The sequence below is a fragment of the Ursus maritimus genome, unplaced genomic scaffold, assembly GCF_017311325.1.
Source record: "Ursus maritimus isolate PB19 unplaced genomic scaffold, ASM1731132v1 scaffold_13, whole genome shotgun sequence".
Taxonomy (NCBI): domain Eukaryota; kingdom Metazoa; phylum Chordata; class Mammalia; order Carnivora; family Ursidae; genus Ursus; species Ursus maritimus.
This window is the reverse complement of record NW_024423675.1, coordinates 21,202,203-21,224,200: the sequence shown is the minus strand read 5'-3', so window position 1 is coordinate 21,224,200 and position 21,998 is coordinate 21,202,203. Positions and strand designations below refer to the sequence as shown.

The 21,998-nt window shown below is 46.1% G+C and overlaps 1 protein-coding gene across 3 annotated transcripts; it reads left to right on the top strand.

Annotated features, from left to right (window-relative positions):
• Window positions 1-1,595: 1,595 nt before the first annotated feature.
• Window positions 1,596-21,714, top strand: DDO (D-aspartate oxidase). 3 transcript variants are annotated; one of them, XM_008706221.2, is made up of 5 exons: window positions 1,596-1,652; window positions 3,536-3,711; window positions 6,604-6,712; window positions 10,700-10,876; window positions 19,685-21,714. In XM_008706221.2, the coding sequence occupies exons 2-5, from the start codon at window positions 3,540-3,542 to the stop codon at window positions 20,250-20,252; spliced, it is 1,026 nt and encodes a 341-aa protein (XP_008704443.1). In that variant the 5' UTR covers window positions 1,596-1,652; window positions 3,536-3,539; the 3' UTR covers window positions 20,253-21,714. The 3 variants fall into 3 exon arrangements, with proteins under 3 accessions (XP_008704443.1, XP_040483567.1, XP_040483568.1); XM_040627633.1 differs by lacking the exon at window positions 1,596-1,652 and adding an exon at window positions 2,461-2,570; XM_040627634.1 differs by lacking the exons at window positions 1,596-1,652; window positions 3,536-3,711 and having other exon boundaries at window positions 6,641-6,712; window positions 10,707-10,876.
• The last annotated feature ends 284 nt before the right edge of the window (window positions 21,715-21,998 follow it).

The window sequence follows — 21,998 nt, the reverse complement described above, 5'->3', positions numbered from 1 at the left end:
ACACACAGCTTGTGTTCTTGGTTTCATTTCAAAATGTTTCCTCTTCTTTTTGCTTTCAGAGGGAAGTAGCGTCCTGCCCCTGGCAGGGAGAAGGAACGCCCTCAGGTATCTTCCATGGCTCCCATCACTTTTCAAATGTTGTCCTTCCTTGCCAGATGTTGCGCTCTGCTCCCAGCCACACCTCCCCATGGAGACACACGCTGTTTCCTCAGCTCCCTTGAAACTTCCTGCTTCTGTGCCTTTGCTCACTCCCTCCTCCCTCCTGATAGTTCTCTCCCTCCTCTTCTTTGTCCATCCACGTCCCACGGATTCTTTGAAACCTTCCTCATTTCCCATCCTCTCTCCTGGCCTGGCCACGTGGGTCCACCACGCTCCCCTCTCTCTGGGCCCCCACAGCACCTACAGTAACTGCTACATATTAGAGGACTGTCTTGCTCGGCCTTGTTTCCCTTCTTGAGGGGAGAAAACATCAGTTTAGAAATCCTTGAATCTCTTGTGGTCCCTGCATCATGCTTTGGACAGAGCGAGTGCTCCCTAAATGGTGGTTGATCTTACAGCAAGTGCTTGATAAAATATATATGCCACATGCACAAAGAATATTACATATTTTAACACAAAGAATTTTACATATTTTAATGCAGATGCTTACAACAACTTATAAGAGAAATTAGCTCACTCCCGATTTTCAAAAGGGGAGATCGAAACTCAGAAGTGAAGTGACTTGCTCAGGTAAAACAGACAGGTCATGATGCCAAAGTGTGCACTTGGTTAAGACCTTGAGCCTTGGGGTCTGACACTCAGAATGGTCTTTGCTACTTAGGAGAGCTTGGGCTCATCCTTATTCTCTTGGAACCTCAGCTTACCCATCTATAGAATGGGGATAATAATAGTATCTCACTACCTCGGAGGCTGGTTGTGTTATATGGTGCCATACGTGCACGTAGCCCAAGATTAATGCTAAATACGTATTAATTACAATATTATTATTTTGATTCATCGGTGTGCTTCCCCATCAACAACTTCTTGATTGTCAAGTGTCTACCACATGGTAGACACTCAGCAAATATTTGAATCTGTGGGCTAGAGAATCATTTGGTTTTTATCCTCGATTATCTCCTGAGTAATTTTTTCCAACTGCAATCAGGTCAATTCTTAGTGATCCACAACATTATTCTGCCCTCACCTACCCCCACTCCCGCCCCAGCCCGCTGACCCAGAAGAGACAAGTGAGGAAACCAGTGTTGCTTCTGGCCAGAACTTGCTGGAAGTTGGACAGGTTCACCTGTTATTTACCATGCCTACAAATCAGCTGGAGAAGTCCCAGACTGATGGCGAGATAGCGGGTTTATAAACTAGAAAGAGAAGAGCTGCTGAGCGTGGACCAGCTCCCAGGGGCTCGGCAGAGCCACAGTCCCACAGAGCTTACAAAATGAAGTTAAACCCTCCTTTCTCCAGGGAAATAAGTTACAGAGACACGGGGATATGGGCCAATGGAGAGGAAGATTAGAGGGAATGTCCCTAATAAATTCCCCAATAGGAAGCAGTTTTACTTTCCCTCTGTCTCTCAGGGCACTAGACCAACCACTCACTGGGAAAACAAGTGTTGGTGCCAGAGGCTTCTGTGGGTTCCAAGACTGCTTTTGCAGAGACAGGTACTTGAATCCTTCTGTTTGCAGCTAGGGGTCATTCTGTATGTACTCTGGGGGTTTGGGGCTTAATGGGATCAGGTGACAGTGATTCACAGGTCATTGGGCCAGGATGTACCCACCTTGCTGGCTCACTTTTCTCCTCCCTGGCAGCTGGCTGTTCTCAGCCACAGATTACTTTCCCTCTCAACTTAATTTATTAGAGCTATTTTGAGAAAGTTGCTGGGCAGGGGAGCCTGTGAAATAGGAAAGCCAGCAGGGGGTTTTGTGGATGTCTTCTACCTCCAGGGGACATGAGTGGGGCTATGCTCTTCCAGCTTGCCCCCCCAACCCCGTCCGCTGGTCTCTCCCTTGCCCCAGACCCTTCCCTCTGTCCTGGCAATCCTGTTCCTTCTCAACTAGCCAGCCCATTGGGGAGGAAGCAGATTAAATAATGGCTGAGGAAATGCATATACTGCTTGAGAAATAGAAATAACACATATTAAGCCTCACTGGAGGACTTTAAATTATCATGGAGACAGAGACCTTCAGGGCTGGAAGAAACCACTGACAGCTGAGCCCCGCCATGTTTGCCCCGCTCACAGCGGAACTGCCCAACGCCCTCCAGGGAAAAGGTGAATTTTATGGGCAGGTAGCCATGATTTGAACCATGGGACCTGATGCCCTGCCTATTGGGTGGCTGGACAGGAAACGGCAACTGTGCCAAGAGGCACATTTATAGGCTGGCTTAGCCCAGTGGGCTCACCTGGTACTAGAACTTTGATAAAGATGACAATGACCGACTGGAAGAATTGCATTTTCTCTCTCTAGAGTTTCAGGCTGGGACCTACAGAGAGAGTTAGAGAGTGGGAACAGAAGTGGAAAGACAAGCAGGAAAGCAACAGCGGTTGGGGAAGCTGACAGCCGAGCCCCTGCTGCCCAGTGGTGAGGAAGAGGGAGGGTGTTGGGCCCTCTCAACACTCTAGTTCCCACGTTGGGTGCCCGTCTCAGGCTTCTGGATGTCCGCCTCCTGCATTTCTATACTGACTCTCAGAAGGAGCTGCCTTTGCGAGAGAACCTCTGTGGGTCTTTCTTATTTCCAACATAAACAAGCTAGTGAAGAATTCACATGGTCTGGTTTGCAGATGAGGGAGCTGAGGCTAGGAGGCCATGGGTTGCCCCACCTCAACATGTGACCGAATCAGCACCTGAGTCACAGGAAGGAATCTAGATTCCTTATCTGGAAAGTTTGCTCTCTGAGGGTGGGGTTCCAGGCACAGGGCTTGGGGGGGGTGGAGGGATGAGGGGCGTGGGGTGGGAAAGCAGTGACAGAGGCAGGGAAGGGGAGAGGAAAGTAGGTTTCCAGTTAGAGGGGAAAGAGAAGGGAATGCGGGGTTCAGTTGTTCAAACTTTTTGTCTTGTCATTTTAACTAAAAACCAGTTTGTAAAGAGCTGAGTTCTAAATTTGCCCCATGGCTCATCTACCCTCAGTGGCCGCTCCTAGGAGGTTTCTGGGTGTAGAGATGGCATCTCCACTGCTCTTGTCTACGTTGCGAAATTCACCAACCTTCCCTAGGCTGTGCCCACAGGGAAAGTGGTTTAGGAAGGGGGAGAATGAGTAGAAATCTCCCCCCAAATGCAAACGCATTTACCTGTAGTGAGCTCTAAGGGCAACTTCAGGCTGGTTTTGTGCTAATGTCTGAAACTCCATCGAGACCTTGTTGCCTAATACCCCAGCATTTAGCAGAAATAGAACTTATGGGGGGGGCTCTCTTTATCCCATGAGAAGTGCTGACGGGAAAGACCTTTTGAGAAGCTGTGGACCTAAGGAAAGAACCCTTAGGTCCGGGCTTCGTGCTGGATGGAAGAACCTTTAAACAAGGTTTAGAGCCCACTCTCTCTCCTCACAGGCCCATGGACCCAGTACGGATTGCAGTTGTGGGGGCAGGTGTGGTGGGGCTCTCTACTGCTGTGTGCATTTCCAAACTGGTCCCGGAAGGCTCCATTGCAGTCGTCTCTGACAAGTTCAGTCCTGACACCACAAGCGATGTGGCTGCCGGCATGCTTATTCCTCATGTCTATCCAGGTGAGAGAGGGATCTGAGCTCCTCTGTCAGACACGATAGATGTTGGGATGCTATGAGTGGAATTCTGTGGACAAAGACAGCTGGATAGGCATGCACCTGTAATGTTCACTTAAAACATCTCACTGGGTCATCTGTTAGGATGGGCTCGCTTATGCTGCAGGACAAACACAACCTCCAGATCTTAGCAGCTTAAAAAACAAAGGTTCGTCTCTGGCTCGAACCACATGTCTGTTGACCGAGCATCAGCAAGGACTCTCTGTTCATCATCTGGGGACCTAAGTGGCTGGGGTAGCTGCTGACTTGGATGTCGTCAGTACCCGTTTTTGGGGGGGGGGGTCTCACCCTAGCAATTAAAGGCTCTGGCCAGGAAGCAACTTTCATCACTTCTGATGACAGGTGGTGGGACAGCACTAGTCCCCTGCTCCCACCCCTCTGAAGGTGGCCGGGACGTCCAAGTGTCTAAGGCTCCCAGAAGGCAGCCAGCCAGAAGTATGTGGTGAAGGGCATTCATGATTACCACGACTGGCAACTCTAAGGCTTTCCACCCACCAGTCATGACCACCAGGTCAGAAATTACTTGTAATGGGACTAAAACTATCCTCGCTTCTAAGCCAATATACAAACAGCCAGTCATATGTATTCGGGCCTACAGATGCATTGATTTTTTAAAACGTGTTCACAGACCCTTTCCATTCTGTATTCTTCACATGAAATAGGAGGAGGGAAACGGCATTAAATAAAACCCAAAATCATTTTGCAGCCAATGAGGTTTATACTCACTGTCTCCACTTCCTCCTCTACTCTTTTTTTTCCCTTTAATTTTAGCTTTTATTTTACTTTATTTTATTTTATTAAATCAGAGTTACACGTGCACAGGAAATAAGCTGAGGAACCTGGTGCATTTGCAGAATGCGTGTTCACACTTTCTGGGCACCTTTCTTGTGACCGGAGCTCTTGCGTCCATTGTCCGGGAGCCCCTTGGCTTGCAGCGGGCCCGGGTGAGTGGTCAGAAGGCTGTGTGATAGTCGTGGAGTCATCTGACAAGGAAGCTCATCTGAGTCCAGGCAGGTCACCGAGGCTCGAGCTTGCCCTTTGGCTAGGTGGTGGGGGCCCCTGGGCCAGAGAATGCGTGTCTGGTGCTTCCGGATAAGGACTAGAGTCTACTCTTTGGGCTTCTTTCAGACCAGCCCCAGTGATAGCCCTGATATCTTCTGTGCTCATACATGTCAGTACCATATGGGGACCACACCTGTCCTACAGGGTTGCCGTGAGGATTAATAAGTTAATACCCGTAAAGCAGTTAGGACAGTGCCTGGTGAGTGCTGCAGCAACCATGGCGATTAGTACCACTACTCCAGCTACGGAGCTCTCTCACCAGCACTTGAACGTGAATCGGATCACCGGGCCGACTTGCGCCCCTGTGCTGAGCTGAATCGTCCGTTCTTCTGGGGTGGCTCCTACAGCGTGTGAGGGGCAGCCACTAGTTTGTTGTTAAGGTCTGAAATGGGAACAAGGGGATGCGTTTCAGTACAGCCCCAGATGCTGGCTTAGATTGTTGGGGTATAATCCATGTGAGGCCTAATTTAGCTCTTTTTGCAGCTTATTCCGTCCTGATTTCTAAACCAGTGGCCCAGTCTGCAGTTTTGGAAGACAGTGTGGAGTTCACATGGGCACGTGTTTAAAGACGATAGCACAGATCCACTATTAGAGAAATATTTATTGGCACTCTAGCAAGCAAGTTGTTATAAAACCCTGCTACCTGAAGTGCCCTCATTGACCTCGGGACTCTGGGGAGCAGGATGTCTCCAGAGGCCTTTTCATCTCTGCTGCGAACTCTAGAGACATCTCTCCAGGCAGAGCTTACCTGGCATCCTCTCTGCCCCAGTTCCCTCACCTCCTCTGTGGCTCCCCCCATAGCTGCCCCTCAGGATTATTGTTCCCCAGTCCCTAGCCTGACCCTGGATTCTCCCTCACGACCCTTCCCTAGGGATCAGATGGCCAAATTCTTCACCCCATTTGGATTTGTCGGCACCTCCAGATTCTGCTCACTCTCTGCGCCTACAGTGGACATTGTTATTTTGGGGTTTGAACTATAACCCTTATTTCCTCTCTGATAGGCCTGCACCCTTCAAAGCTGGATCTGGGTCTAGCCTCTTACGTTCTGGCGGGGATGCCTGGCTGACAGGGAGCACTGATCTACAGAGATGTGGTGCCCAGTGTGGCGCCTGCATGTTCTAGTGCCCCGGGGAATGCCACCCTAAGCTATTGCATGATTCCAAGGAGTGGAGGGGGATGGAGGCAATGGCAGCCTTGGATGGGGCTGCAGCAAGTCCTTCCTGAGGAGCTCGGCTCCACAATGCAGACCTTGTCTCCTTGAATCGGAGGGTAAGGAAACTAGGCTTCCTGTTGATGTACAGTCTGTTCTCTGTTCTGGCTGACCTGGGCCCCACAGATCTTCCCTTATTACCCACCATGTTTTCAGGCCCCAGGAAAGAGGTTCTAGGCTCTTTCTTCTATCGTCTCAACTGTGTGGCCAGCTGGATACCTCACTCGGCCTGAACTAACTTCTGTTCAGATTGGTTATGGACCTGTCAAGGTCTGGAATGTGTCTCGTGCCAAAGACCACCTTCCAGATGGTTCATATGTCAGATTTTGTCCTGATCGGACAATTTACCCTGTGATGATTAATCTTTACATGAACAGAAGTCAACAGATGCGTCAAGATTCAAAACTCTGGTTGCTGATGGATTCCCCACCACAACGTGGTGCCTTATCTAAACATTCCTCCCTGCCCCTTTATTTTCTCCCAGTTTCTAGGAAGGGGCTTGTCTGAAGCATAGTTATCATTGCCACTTCCTTTCTGTTCTGCTTTGCTTTCCCCCATGGTTACAGACACACCCATTCCCCAGCAGAAGCAGTGGTTTAGAGAGACCTTTGACCACCTATTTGCAATTGCCAATTCTGCAGAAGCTGAAGATGCTGGTGTTCATCTGGTGTCTGGGTAAGAGAGGAAATCTGAAGTTATTTTAGAATTTAGAATGATCTTAACGGACTTTAGAATTCAACATGAAATATTGTTTGAGCATCTGCTGTGAGCGGATTGCTGAACTAGATGTGGGAGGATTTTGGAAAACATGTTAGGCTTTACTCCGAAGAACTCAAGAAAGACAAGTTATTAGTATATTATTTATATACTACATATTAGTATATATAGTATTAGACTTCTAAAAAAAGGATTTTATTTATTTATTTTTAGAGAGAGAGAGAGAGAGTGAGCGAGTGAGCAGGGGGAGGGACAGAGGCGTAGGGAGAGAGAGAATCTCAAGTAGACTCCAGGCTGAGCACAGAGCTGAATGCCAGCCCCGATCCCAGGACCCTGAGACCATGACCTGAGCTGAAATCAAGAGTCGGTCGCCTAACAGACTGAGCCACCCAGGTGCCCCTATAATATTAGACTTTTAAACAACCATTACAGTTTCTCATCACAAATACTATTTTAAATTTCCTCAGGGATTATGTAGTGATTTGTAAATATGGCTAAAAAAAGTTATAGCAGGTAAACACCGAGCTTGGGCTATGTGGGGGTCACATGGCTGATGGAAAGCCAACAGGAATGATGCTGGAGAATGAGAGATCCCAAAAAAGGAAATGTTGTAGGTAACTAAAGTCACCTTTTGACGTGCCATTGAGGAACCATATTTTTGAAGTGGTTAGGACATTTCTATTTGATTCTTTTTTTTTTTTTTTTTTTTTTTTTGGAGAGAGAGAGTGAGCGAGGAGAGTGGGGGTGGTTGGGGAGGGGCAGAGAGAGAGGGAGAGAGAGAGAATCTTAAGCAGCCTCCACACCCAGCATGGAGCCAGACACAGGACTTGATCTCATGTGACCCTAAGATCATGACCTGAGCTGAAACTGAAAATTGGACACTTAACCGACTGAGCCATCCAGGCACCCATTTACTTGATTCTTAATATCTGATTTCAGGAGACTTGTATAATTAAATGAAAGAGTTAGAAATCCTATTTGGCATTTCTAGCACAGACTAGCACTTAGAATATGACAATATTTTTCTATATCTTCTTAAAAAGAGATCACTGACCATTCTATCACTTTATAATTTATGTCTTTAATTTATGACATAACACATATGTTATCTGTGATATCCTATGTGATAACACAGTAATGCCCCATAGCTTTCTGAAGAACAGAGGGATGCTTGCTTTTTACTAAGTTCTCAAAGCCACTGCATCTTTAGTACTGTTTAGAAAAACCTGCCCCCTCTCCTCCTTGGCGATCAGGCTGTCCGCTGACATTTTTTGCTAGTGAACACACCTGCATCAGGCAGATTTCTGCCCTTTTCCTCTTCCTGCCCTCCCTCACCATCACTAATGGTGTTGACGTCAGTAATTTCCCACAGTCTACACAAGTAGCCACTTTCGCTTCTTCTCTACCTTCTCTACCATTGATTGATACTCTAATTCCAAATCCAGCTGATGAGTCACATAGAAAAATTGTTCTTGATTTATGGCCACAATTTTGTCCAAAACCAATGTGACCAAACTAACTAACTTTGTCTCTAAGTAATTTTTGAAAACAGTTGTGTCTAAAATTGCAATGTCCTTTCAAGACTAAATTTTGCCACCATCGAGGATATTAAAAAGAGTGTACTTCAGGCTAGTCTAAAATAGAGTTATTTTATTTCTCTCACATGAGTGGTTCTTGTCCCACTTGTGTGCACACACACACACACACACACACACACACACAGGATTTGAATCAGTCAATTGAAGACAAGGGCATGAATGTCCTGAGAATCTTTGGCGTAAGCGTGTAGCCTTATTCATCTGTTCATCGATGCATTTCTTCAAAACAATTTATTCAGCATTGGCCAGTATCAGGTACTCTCTTAGGTATTAGTGATATAGTAAGGAGCCATTTAGTACACACTGCTTAACACGTAGCCAATGCTCAATAAATATATGTTGAGTGAATTTTTGAGAAAAAAAGACACAAGTCCTGCCCTCATATAGCTTATGGTCTGTCGACAATGTCCTAAATCTAACTTGTTGCGAATAAGACCTGAGCTACCAAGGGAAGAGTACAGGGTCCTATGGAAGTATATCACTGGGGAATAAACTTGCTCTGGGAAGTTCAAGAAGCTACCTGGAACAAAGTGATGTTTCAGCAGGGACTACCCAGATGAATGTAGATTAGTCTGGCGACATTGTAGAAGTGAAGGGAGCAGAGACAGGGTCAGGGACACAAGGGGTGGCATTCCAGGTAGAGGGAAACTCATGTGCATAGACCTGAGTCTAGGACGACTGTGGTGTGTTGTGGGGACTGAAAAACATTCAGGATAATGGGAAGCCATTGAGATTTTACACATTGAAGGAACTGATCATGTTTTCATGTCAAAAATTTCCTGCCTGTAGTTTGGAGAACAGATGTGTGGAGAAAGAGAGATGGTGGTACAACCCATTAGGTGTTGACCATGGGGACAGAGAGTAGATGGATTTGAGAAATGCCTGACAAGAGAGTTGATAGGACTTGAGACTTGACAGTTGATGGCATGTGGGATGGGGGGAGAGAGAAAGTCAACATAGGTCTTGGTCTGGTTTTGGAGCTCAGTAGAGAGAGGAGGGCTGGAGACATAGCCCCTGAGTGTTTAGCCTGTAGGTGATGGTGAAGATATGGGAGGGACAATTTAGCCCAGGGAGAGTGTGCAGGGTGAGACAGCAAGAAGCCCAGCACGGAGCCCTGCAGCAAACAACGTTCATACCTTCCCTGGGGACCCTTCTGAATGAATTACTTAGAGATACATAAATTCTGGTGTGTGAATGACCATATCATAAGCAACTGTGTACAGCCCTCAAGTGATTTCCCTTGCAATTTTAGAGCAGTCACGATTTACAACACATATTCCTGTTGATGGAAACAACCCAAGACCTGCAAATCCAAATACGTGCCTAGCAGCTATTAGTAGCGCTAATACTGGCTTGTTAACAACTGGTACCCTTCCAGCCTCATCCACCCTGACGGCCATGCTGGTGGCTCCACAGTAACTGGGCCCCTCCTGACAACTCGGCTTCTCTTACTGACAGCACGAGGGGATGACCCACAACTTAACTCATAATTCGTACTCTGCCTCCTGTACACCCACCACGGATCTCTCCAATTTAGATATTTTGTTCGGAATTGAGGACAAGCTTTAAGCTTCTGATGGATGCTTACAACTTATGTAAAATGTTCTACAAGACACCAAAACCTTTCCTCAAAAATGCGTAGTCATAAGTCAATAAAGAAAGTCTGAGCAACGGCTTTTTAGAAAAAAAGAGCTAAATCCAGTTTTTAAAACACAACTTTTTAAACATCTTATTCCTCCCAGTCATGAACACTTCAAACTTAGCTGCTGAATTATCTGAACCCAAGAGAATGAAAGAGTAGATCTTTTTCTTTTTGTGTGTACAGGAAGTGTGTTTTTATTTTTGTTTATTTATTTTTATTTTTTTTTTAAAGATTTATTTATTTATTTAATTGACAGAGATAGAGACAGCCAGCGAGAGAGGGAACACAAGCAGGGGGAGTGGGAGAGGAAGAAGCAGGCTCACAGCGGAGGAGCCTGATGTGGGGCTCGATCCCATAACGCCGGGATCACGCCCTGAGCCGAAGGCAGACGCTCAACCGCTGTGCCACCCAGGCGCCCCTGTTTATTTATTTTTAAAGATTTTATTTATTAATTTGAGAGAGAGCACAAGCGAGGGAGAGGGACAGAGGGAGAAGCAGACTCCCCACTGGGCAAGGAGCCCGATGTGGGGCTCACTTCCAGGACCCTGGGATCGTGACCCGAGCCCAAGGCAGACATTTAACAGACTGAGCCACCCAGTCGCTCCAGAAAGTGTGTTTTAAAAACGCTTTAGAGAATGTCATGTGGCGTTCATGGGAAATGTATTTCACAAAATTTGAGGAAATTTTTCCACTTACGTATTTGAGTTGGCAGATATTTCGGAGCGTTCCCACGGAAGAAGTGCCATTCTGGGCTGATGTGGTTCTGGGGTTTCGAAAGATGACCGAGGCTGAACTGAAGAAATTCCCCCAGCATGTGTTCGGTCACGCTTTCACGACTCTGAAATGTGAAAGCCCTACTTACCTCCCATGGTTGGAGAAGAGGTCAGTTGAAATGGCTCCTTGCTGCTTCCTTTATCTGTCATAGCCAAAAATAATTTCATAGTTACTCATGAAATAGATATGGAACATTCCCTGTGATCCCTCAGAGTTCTTCTGCAGTGTGTCTTGTTGCTCACAATGGCGAGGGCTGTGTCAAACCACCTGAAGACAGTGTTTGCGTCACAAGCAGTGAGTGACCCTGCAGGGACAGAAACACATCCTTCTCCTTCCAGTGCATGATGCATGATTCTTCTTCATGATGCATGATTTGGTCCCCTGCCCACCAGTAAGGAAAACCCACTCACTGACACAGCATCTTAGATTTCCTCATTTGTAAAATGGACACGTTTGGAGAGTATGCTTCCAGCTATCCAATTGTATGATTTGCCCCCGTTCTGTAGATGGAGAATCTCAAGCTTATTATAAATTGTTTTTGAACTTTTTTTCTCATTAGTGAGAAAGAAAATAGCGTCCTTATTTTCTTTGTTATAATTAAGACCTCTAAACCTGAGAGGTCTTATCTTCTCTAGATTAGGTCATTGCTTCCTCACCAAGTTCAGTCCAAAATACCCTGAGCCTGCATTTTGGCCTGATTTTCAGGACTTCTTGATTCCACTTAGTTAGGAAACGCGTCAGGAGCACCTTTATTTGAGACACATCAATAAATCTCTCCTTAGTTTAGACCGGAAATGGTAAGGGTATTGAGAGTTGTGAAACATTGGCCCTTTCAGTCCCCAAATCTGTATATTTGGTAGATAAATAACGACAAGGTGAATTATTGTGTAAACGTTGGAAAAGTGACTCACGATAAGCAGTGGCAACGATGATCGGTTCCAGGAGGGGGCTATAGGATAATTGACTCCTACAATTCATTAATCCCACAGTTCTGTGTTCAACACCTATGTTTGAACCTGGCACTGTGTTAGACGCTGGTCAAAAGAAAAAAATAAAATACGGTCACTTTTCTTAAGGAATTCAGAGTCTAACGGGGGTGATGGTGTGCATGTGTGTGTATGTGCGTGCATGTGTGTGTTTATACGTGTTAATTACAATCACAGTAACTCACATGGTAAGGGGTACAGATTTTGAGGGTGGATTGGGAGCACGGAGGAGGGAGCCTAAGTCTGTTAGGCTCATGTCAGGAGTATCAAGATATATCTTTGTAGGTTTATAAGTGCCTTCTCACTTTTACCTATTAGCAATTTATATGGGACATTTTCTTTTTGTATGTTCCAGTTTTCATTAAACCCATCCTTTCAAGCCTTGTTCACTGGGCCTTAAACCATGTTTGCATGCTATCAGCCATAAATAAACATTTTGAGCCGTCACTCGATGAAGTTGCCCATTGGCCAACAGTCAAGTTTTAGCAGCATCACGACCTTTGCTTCTGTGGCATTGTTGTGCAGGTTTCATTTTTATCTTTATATCATAAAAATCTGGAAGTAGAAAATTGGAAGCGTTAATGCTAGTGATTTGAGATGGAGGTATCATATACTTTATCTTAATTAAATTCAGATAAAGGGAAATTATGAAGCATGCCACAAGGGGCAGAGCTTTACTGTCATTATGGTACATAATTTTGTTTGATTATGGTAAGAAATGGAAGAACGTGTACAAAATGTTGAGTCTAAAAAGTGAGGTGTCATTAGAGAGTTTTATAATTTGGGGCTAAAGTTTCATTATTGCCCGCACATCTATTGTTTGGCTCCTTTGTCTTGGACTTTTTTTTCCATGTTCAGGAAGGTCTTTAGAAAACCTAGCTGAATCCCCGTGGTCTTCAGCTGATGAGGGTGACTCGGGGAAGGGAGAATCCCACAGAGTTCCACAGAATGTTTGTTCCCCATCACAGAAACTGGCAAGGGCTGGCTTCTCTGTGTGGAAATGGTGGGGGGTCAGCGATGGTAATGGACACAGAGATAAGGCAAGTGGATGAACTTGTATAACCCTTTACCCAGATTCCTCACAGTGTGTCATTTTCACTCTCTCTGTCATATATATATATATATATACACACACACACACACACACACACACACACATTTTTCCCCAGAACCACTTAAGAGTACGTTGCAGACCTGATGCCCCATGATTTCTAAATACTGCCATGTATATTTTCTAGGAACAAGGATATTCTTTTGCATAAACAGAGTACTATGATAAAAATCTAGATATTTATATTGATACTGTAATGTAGGGACCTTATTCATATGTTCCCCCCCAAAGGACCCATTAAGGTCCTTTATATAGACACCCCTGGTCCCCGATCCAACCCACGGTCACACGTTACATTTACTTGTCACGCCTCTTCAGTCCGTCGTCTGTCTTTGTCTCTTATGACCTTTGTAACTTTGAAGAGTACAGACCGGACCAGTTGCCTGGTAGAATGTCTCTCATTTGGGGTTTGTCAGAGATTTCCTCATGATCAAATTGAGGTTCTATGTTTTTGGTGGAACCGCACAGAAGGAATGTCGACTCCTTAGCACATCATATTAGGAGGCACAAGGTGTTGGTTTGTCCCCTTCTGGTGACATTAACTTTGATCACCCGGCCTGCCAGTTCTCTCCAATGTGAAGTTACTACATTTTCCCTTTGTAATTACTAAATGCTGAGTCAGGAGACGCCTTGAAGCTGTGTGAATACCCTGCTCCTCGTCAGACTTTCGCCTGCTAGCTTTAGCTCTCAGTCATGGTTCTTGACTCAATCATTCCTACTCTGTTTGCCAAGTGGTAGTTTCTTTTTTTAAAGATTTTATTTATTTATTTGAGTGGGGGTGAGCACACGGCGGTGGGGAGGGAGGGGGAAAGAATCTTAAGGAGGCTCCCTGGATGCAGGGCTTGATCTCACAACCCATGAGATCGTGACCTGAGCCAACACCAAGAGTCAGAGGCTTAACGGACTGAGCCACCCAGGTGCCCTGTCAAGTGGTAATTTCTAACTCCTTCTACATTAGTTTGCTTTCTCCTGTAAGGAAAGATTTTCTCCCCCTATATTTATTCAGTTATTTATTTATATCACTATGGACTCAGGGATTCCTATTTTATTCAATGAATTACAATCTATTACTCTTATTATTTATTTTGATGTTCGAATTGCCTAAGATTTGGCCAGTGGGAGCCCCTTCAAGCTGCTCTCGTGTCTTTTTGACATTTCTGCTTCTCTCTCTCTTTAGCACTTTCTTACTTTTGGGCACAACAGCATTCCATACACTCCAATTGAGGAAGAAAAACATTTTCTTTTCATGAATCTTTCCTTCCATCTTTTCCTTAAAACAAACCTGATGCAATTCTACATTTTAAATTTATATACTCAATGCAGAAATAAACTGCCTTTACTCTGTCTCCCTTCTACTTCCCTTTGTGCCCTGAAGTTTCCTTCTGTTGTGATTTTGGAGTGTAGAGAACGCACCCAACATCAGACCCTCCTCTACCACATCCAGCCTGGGACAAGAATACATACAGGAGCCCGTATGGGTATGTGTAAATACTTAAAAGTTCCAAATCAAGCTAACAAATCATTAAATAAAATACCATTTATCCCTTTACTTTAACAACCATGACGTGCAACCACCAAAGGTCCAGTTTACATTTAGCAATCTTGGGTTCTCAGAAGTGCAGCACAGTAACATGGCGGCAGGGGACTCTAGGTGCACGCCATGAGACACCCTAGTCCATACGCCCAAGCTCTATTCAGACTCCCCCCCAGTAGCTGTCCTTTGGCCACCCCTTGGGCAAGGGTGCACACAGTGGCATGGTCTGCCCCTCAGAGGAAGACAATGTAGGCCCTGGAAGTAGGGAGAAAATATGGGGATTGTGGGTTCCCAGTTCATGGACTGGAAGCGGAGAAGGAGGACTCTCGCTGGATGCATCCCTTGGCCCCACAGACTCATTTCTCAGGCACAGCTGGACAAGGGCTAGAGTGGGGTCCTCTAAGTGGTGCAGTGGAAGGGAGGTACAGCTCGGATTAGCCAGGGTAAATTCTAAGTCCTAGAAATAGTCTTGAACTTATGGTAATACGTGTGTGTGTGTGTGTGTGTGTGTGTGTGTGTGTGTAGTTTCTCCTAATTTTTCAATGAAGCATTGGATATAAAGTCTAGACAAAAAACTTGAACAGAAATTCTTCCTGGAAGAGAGGGTACATTGTTTTCATTTTGCTTTAAGAGATGAATAGTAGATAAGGTCCTTGGAAGATGGGGAGTTTTGTGGGGCAGAGGAAGCATGAGGGCCCGGGGCACCTGAATGGGTGACATTGCTGTAGGAGGGGACAGAGGCAGGAAAGCCAGTATCACCCCCAGTGTATGTGTCCCTTCTCTGTGGTGTCTTCTCAAGCCTCCTGGTTTGCCTGGGGCTGCCCTGGGCAGTGGAAAGCTTTCCCTTGGGTGGGGAAGGGGCACCCCCAGGCTGATAGTGAGTGAGGGCCAGTCCCCAGCATGGCCCCCATCCCAGCTGCCCTCCCACTCTGGCTGAGAATACATGTGTTAGTTCTGGGGGCCGCCCTCAACCACTTTCACATGGAAACAAATATTACCTGAATGATTTGTTCCGGCTGTTTCTAAAGTATCACCTTCTGGAGAACAGGCCCCTTATTTCCATAATAACCTTATTTTCAGGTCTAATCTCTAACTGTGGGATGAAGACCTGGGAAAAATCCTGCTACGTTCTCACTAGTCGGAAGCCTGCTGTCAGCATTTCACTCTACTTAAAATAACCTGGAGTCAGGTGGTACTTTGCGCCAGTGGGAGCCACCTCCTGACAGCAGTGCCATTGGCCTGATGACCAGTCAGCTAGGGTTCGTGCCTTGGAGAACGCTGCTTCCTGTCTGTTTTTAGGTGACAGAGTCAGGAAGAAGAGGGCTGAGGGGCTGCTCTTGTCCCCCCTAGAGTCCTGTGGAGGTCTTTGTCGGTCCAGTTTGATATATATGTCCACCATGACAGTGGGCTGGGACGTGAGTGCCTCAGACAGACAGCACACACACCCTTGTCCCACCAAACCCCTGTTCTATCCTTTCAGCACTGTCTTGTGCCCCTGATACCTTCCTCTTCCTCCTGGCCCCACAAAGTGAGGCCTGCACAGACAGCACACAGGGCCTCCTCTCTGTGGAGATCAGCTGTCCTCTCTTCCCTTAGGGCTTGACATCTGGCCAGAAAGCCAACATGGGGTAGGAAGAGAGCCACATGTCTCCTTTCCTCCTGAGGCAGGCTTTGTAGGGCAGGGACTCCTCTATGCACAAGGCAAGGCTTTCAGGCAAGGATTTCAAGCCAAGAGAGAGGCAGGGTGGCATTGTGGTGAGGGGGAGGGACCCCTGGGGCTCACTCTGTGGGCTGCCACCTGCTCTTCTCCACCAGGGCGAACCCAGCTGGGAAGCCACACAATCCCTGCTTGTTCCTCACACCCAGGGTCTGTTGTGTTGCCTCCTACACCCCTTCTACACAATGTGAGCGTTCAGCCTACAGTGTTCTGACTCAAAAACAGGCTTTCACTCAGCAAGCCGCACAAAAATGTCTCCAACCTAAGCTCTAGCCTTCTGAAATAACATAAACTTCCAGGAAAGACTCCCAAAAATGTTTTCAACCACAATTGAGATCTTTAGCTTTTTTGAAAGAACAGAAGGGATCCTCTCCCTCTCAAAGAAAGAAATGATACCCAATAATATCCAGAACAAACAAAAGAACAAAACCCCTCAGAGGTTTAACCAGCCATGCAGATCATGTTTTATATCCTCAGCCAGCGGAGTCATATTCTGCTGCTTTGTACTTGCCCCGTCCAGGAAATGAATCATAGAGGCAGTAAGTCAACCGAGCCTGTCTCTTTGCCAGACAACCTACCTACATAAATCATCCCGGCTGGATCGGGATCGTCCTGCCTGTGACAACATCCAGAAAGCTGTGCGCCTCATTTCTGTGCTGGGGGACCCTGTAGCTTAGGTGCGCTGCTTTCTTTCAGGAGGCCATGCTTTATACGGTGGCTCTGATATGGCCTGCGCTGACCACAGCACTGACCACACTGAGCTTCTCTCTCTGTACTTCCTTCCCACTGGTATAACCAGGCCTCACTGTTACTTTCCCTGTCTCACATCTCCTGTAGCTTCTGTTCTCCCGCGTGGCCTGACTCACAGCAGTGCCTCTGAATACAAACTTTCTCTGAGTGACGTATTTCACTTAGCATAATACCCTCTAGTTCCATCCACATCATTGTAAATGGCGGGGTTTCATTCTTTTTTATGGCCGAGTAATATTCCTCTGTGTGTGTGTGTGTGTGTGTGTGTGTGTGTGTGTGTGTGTATAAAGAAGCACCTGGTGGAGCCCCATCCCTCTCAGGGCCACACCTGCTCAATTTCCCTCTTGCTGAAAGGCTCAGTCAGTTGAAGGAAGGGCTCTAAAGACACCCCCCCCCACCACCATGTTTATGTGTCAGGCTGACATGGTCCTGCTGAGGGCTGACTTTCAGGCTTGGTGAAAATGGGCACCCTTGGGTTTTAGCGGGATGACCAGAAGGCATTGCTCTGGTGCTATTTAGCAAGCACAACTTCATGAGTTCCCCATCCCTGCATTTCCTCATGGGAGGCTGGGACAAGGCATTCTCCCTCTCTAGAAGGAGGTCTTGCTCAGTTGCAGGAAGCCCTACAGGGAAAGTCATCAAGCTTATGCCCCCAACCATGTCATTCAAAACCCCCAGAATAAAATAATTACCTCTTATAGTTGTAAAAGTGCTTGGTCCCTAACATACGGCTTCCAGGTATGGTTTCCGCCTACACGCTGGTGCCCCCCGATGCTCTGCCCATGGGATAACAAGAGGGACTGGGCATCACCACGTGGTTGTATCGCAGCAGTGCTAGGATGATGGGTCCCTGGCACATTCAGTAAGTTCCCTCCTGGGGGTCGGGGCTGGGAGGCAGTCTGCACAGCAAGTGCGGGGGAGGGGGTGCCTTCCAACCGCTAAGGTAATTTCAGAAATCTCCAGGTAGAGAGTGGATTTTTTTTTTTTAAGATTTTTAAAATTTATTTATGTGACAGAGATAGAGAGAGCCAGCGAGAGAGGGAACACAAGCAGGGGGAGTGGGAGAGGAAGAGCAGGCTCCCAGCAGAGGAGCCCGATGTGGGGCTCGATCCCATAACGCCGGGATCACGCCCTGAGCTGAAGGCAGACGCTTAACCACTGTGCCACCCAGGAGCCCCAGAGAGTGGATTTTTATCACTAGTGGGGGGCCTTTGAAATGGAAGAGAAGGACATTTGCATTTGTTGAATTCACACATAATCTTTATAAAAACCCTGTGGACTCAACATTCTTATCCCTAGGTGATAGTTGAGGAAACCAGTTCAGTCCAGTCAAGTCCCCAGGCTGGTAAAATTCCTTTATTTCTCTGGATTAGGAGAATAATTCTGCATTTTAATCAGAACAGGTGGAACACAGAGCACAATGTTTATCAACACGTGGAAGCCACGATCTATTAAAAGTAAAACCAAGACAATGTTCAAATAATTATCAATGTAAAACATTTTTTGAAGTCCAAATGTCATTCTTACAGGCTATTCATTGAACGTAAGTGATAGGTGAGTGTGGGGAGCAGGCGCCCCCTTTGCATTTTATCATAGCATAGCAATGACACCCTTTCCCTCACGACCCCCCACTGAAAAAAATTACTGAGGAACTACAATGTGTTATGTGCGGTGTCAGACTATTTCCAGAGGCTGTCTCATCTCATTTTCATGGGGAGCCTATGAAGTCAGTACTGATTTCTCCAAATTATGGTTAAAGTTCACAGAAATTAAATAACTTGACCAAAGTCTTATGATTGGTAAAGGGGAGAGCCCCCCTAAACTCTTTTTAAGTCTTTTGTTTACATTCACTATTTTAAAGAATATTAACGCACTGCAATATGTTGGTCAGTATCGCCACAAAGTTCATAGGGGAATGTATTAAAACTAATGCTGTTGAACTGTACATCTAAAAATGGTCAAGGGAGTGAATTTTATGTTATGTGTATTTTACCACAATTAAAAAAAAAAGATTGACAGGACCTAGATAAGCCATTTCCTTTTTTAAGGAAAAAAAAAGAAGGTTTATTTATTTATTTGAGAGAGAGAGAGAGACCTCGTGTGTGCGCGTGTGAGAAAGAGCGAGGAAGGGGCAGAGGGAGAGAAGCAGATTCCTCCCTGAGCTGGGAGCCCAGGCATGCGGGGCTCGATCCCAGGACCCTGAGATCACAACCCCAGTGGAAACCAGGAGTCTCACGCACAGCCTACTGAGCCACCCAGGTGCCCCAAGCCATTGCTTTTTGTTATGGATATACTTGGTCCAAAATATGATTATCAACCAGAACTGTCAGTCTATCAGCTGCAAATATTTTGCACTCGTCTCCTGCTACCATTCCTGTGTGAGACCTGAAGTAGGGGGGTGTGACCCCTGTTCCAAACATCTAGTTAGGGAGACCAGAATAATGCAGAGGACATGCAAGAGCTCACAATATGAGATGGGGTGTCTAAGGCTGCAAATGTAGGTGCTTGATCAATGGCATAAAAAGAAAGCCTAGGGGATTTAAAATACGGATTTAGTATTTATTAAGCAGCTAGTATGATACAGGAACTTTGCAAAACATGAAAAGGACAAGACATTTCTTTTGTTTTGAGTTTTTGAAGCAGGTTTTCATTTAGCTCCCAGTTTAGGAAGCCCCACTTTCCAAGAACGCGAGGCAGTCGATGGCTGGAATTTGGCCTGCGTGGGCCCTGCCTGCGGTGGCCTTGTCCGTCGTTTCCCGTGAGGGCTTGTGCAGGAAGCTGCTGAGGCTTGCCTATCGGTCTCTCTCGTTCTTTCCAGGTTAAAAGGAAGTGGGGTCCTGATACTCCCCCGACGAATAGGAGACCTGTGGGAGCTTCATCCATCCTTCGACGTCGTGGTCAACTGCTCGGGCCTTGGAAGCAGACAGCTTGCAGGAGACTCAAAGATCTTCCCCGTGCGGGGCCAAGTGCTCAGAGTTCAGGCTCCGTGGGTGAAGCATTTTATCCGAGATGGGAGTGGGCTGACGTACATTTATCCTGGCATATCCAACGTAATCCTGGGTGGAACGAGGCAGAAAGGAGACTGGAATCTGTCCCCAGATGCAGGAATTAGCAGAGATATTTTTTCCCGTTGCTGTGCTCTTGAGCCCTCCCTCCAAGGAGCCTGCGACATCAGGGAGAAGGTGGGCTTAAGGCCCTTCAGGCCAGGCCTGCGGCTGCAGACGGAGCTCCTAGCCCAGGACGGTAGGAGGCTGCCCGTGGTCCACCACTACGGCCACGGGAGCGGGGGCATCTCTGTGCACTGGGGCACCGCTCTGGAGGCCGCCAGGCTGGTGGGCGAGTGTGTCCGAGCCCTCAGGACCCCCACTGCCAGGTCAAAGCTGTAGGTGACTTGAAGTGACAGCAAATGGCCCCAGAAACTATTGATCAAAATAAAATCTAAGCACCACAACTGATTCCAATAACTTTTCCATTGTGTGAAAGTTTAATTAGATGTATCTTTGTTTTCAAAAGCAGAAATGATACAATATGAATCCCTAGTAGTCTTCGGACTAGTACTAACGTAATCTAGTACCAATGTAGAACTAGGCTTAAGTCTAGTACTAATGACATAGGTAGGGCATAAAGCTCTATTTTTGGTAAAAATACTTGTTAGAGAATAAGATTTCTCTTAGATCCAGTGTTCAAAGATCTGTGCTAATTTACATGGATGCTGGAAACTGTCGGGATTTTGACATCTTTTGGCTAATAAATCCACAGCAAGAGATAATGTATGGAAAACACTTAACTCACTGGCAGTTGCAGAGCTGCCCACAATGTTTGTGGGTTGTACTCGAGTGAGCTTTATAATCCCTTTAAATAAAATACACGGCGATCATGCAACCCAGGCTTATTATATTTACTAGAAGACGATGCATGATTCCTCCTAGTACTAGTGGCAACCTCTTCCTCCCCTCAGCTGGTCATGATGGTTAGAAGACAGGGATGAAGTTACCTATGGACTTGGCATCAACTCAATAGCTGTCTGGGGTCAGTCCCCTAAGGGTGGTACTTTCCATTACCACAAATGATAGAGCACTCGCTTGTTGTGTGGTTGACTTTGCCTAAGCATTTTTGGAGATTGAGTAGCAGGTGCAGCCAAAGAGCTAATTTGCTGATTAGGATGGAACAAGCATTCTGAATGAAATACATCCAAAGAGTTTTTTGTAAGTTATTAAAAAAAAAAAAAAAAAAAACCTACCGGGAAGGAGGGGGAAATGTGTCATGATAAAATGAGTTTGGGAATTGCTGAAATAAATTAATCTAACCTGGTTTCTTGACTCAGGTCTGCTCAGAGTTAATGTGTTCAAATGTATTGTGAATGCTCACAAGGGTTTTGGCTTTAGTGGATGGTAAAGGAGGTGCTATTCACTAAAGTGAGGACACTTTGGAGAAACAGATATAATTTTAATTTTGGCAGGAGATGGCTTGTGTTTAGTGATAATAAGTTCTATTTTGGACACCCTGGAGTTGGGGGGGGGTGAGGTTGGCAATGAGAAGGTGGGGAGAAGAAAGCCCCCAGCATAGCTCCACTTTATGGTTTTGTTCACTGAGCTTTTGCATATGATTTTTTTTTTTAAAGAGAGAGGGAGAGAGAAGGCAAGAGAGAAGGGAATGAGAGAGAGAGAGAGAGAGAGAGAGAAAACCAGTGTACTGGAGGATCTTAATCTTCCCTTGCAGTGTTAAAAATTCTCCCTTGTGCTTCCTCCCCATCGGTTCCCACCAGGGGGTGGTATTGTATCAAATTCAGATAAATTGGCAAATTTGAAAATTTAGAAATGACTAGAAATAAAAAAAATGGATACCAGCTGTGTGGAGTGAGTGTGTGATTCTTTTCAGGTTTCGGAGTTTATATGTCCCGAACGTAATCGTTCTGTGTTAAGTATTTGAGACACGTACAAACTTGGCTAGGGTGACCACATACGCGCGTGCGTGTACTCATCGCACTCCGTGAGCAATACTAAGTGCTGATAAAATGGCATTTTAAAGAGGGGAAATAAAATGTTTAATGGTTAAAATGAAAATCCCCACAGCCGCTCCAGTAGGTATGGTTCGGTTGTGTTTACGGTGGTTTGAAGCGCACTCGTGGGCTC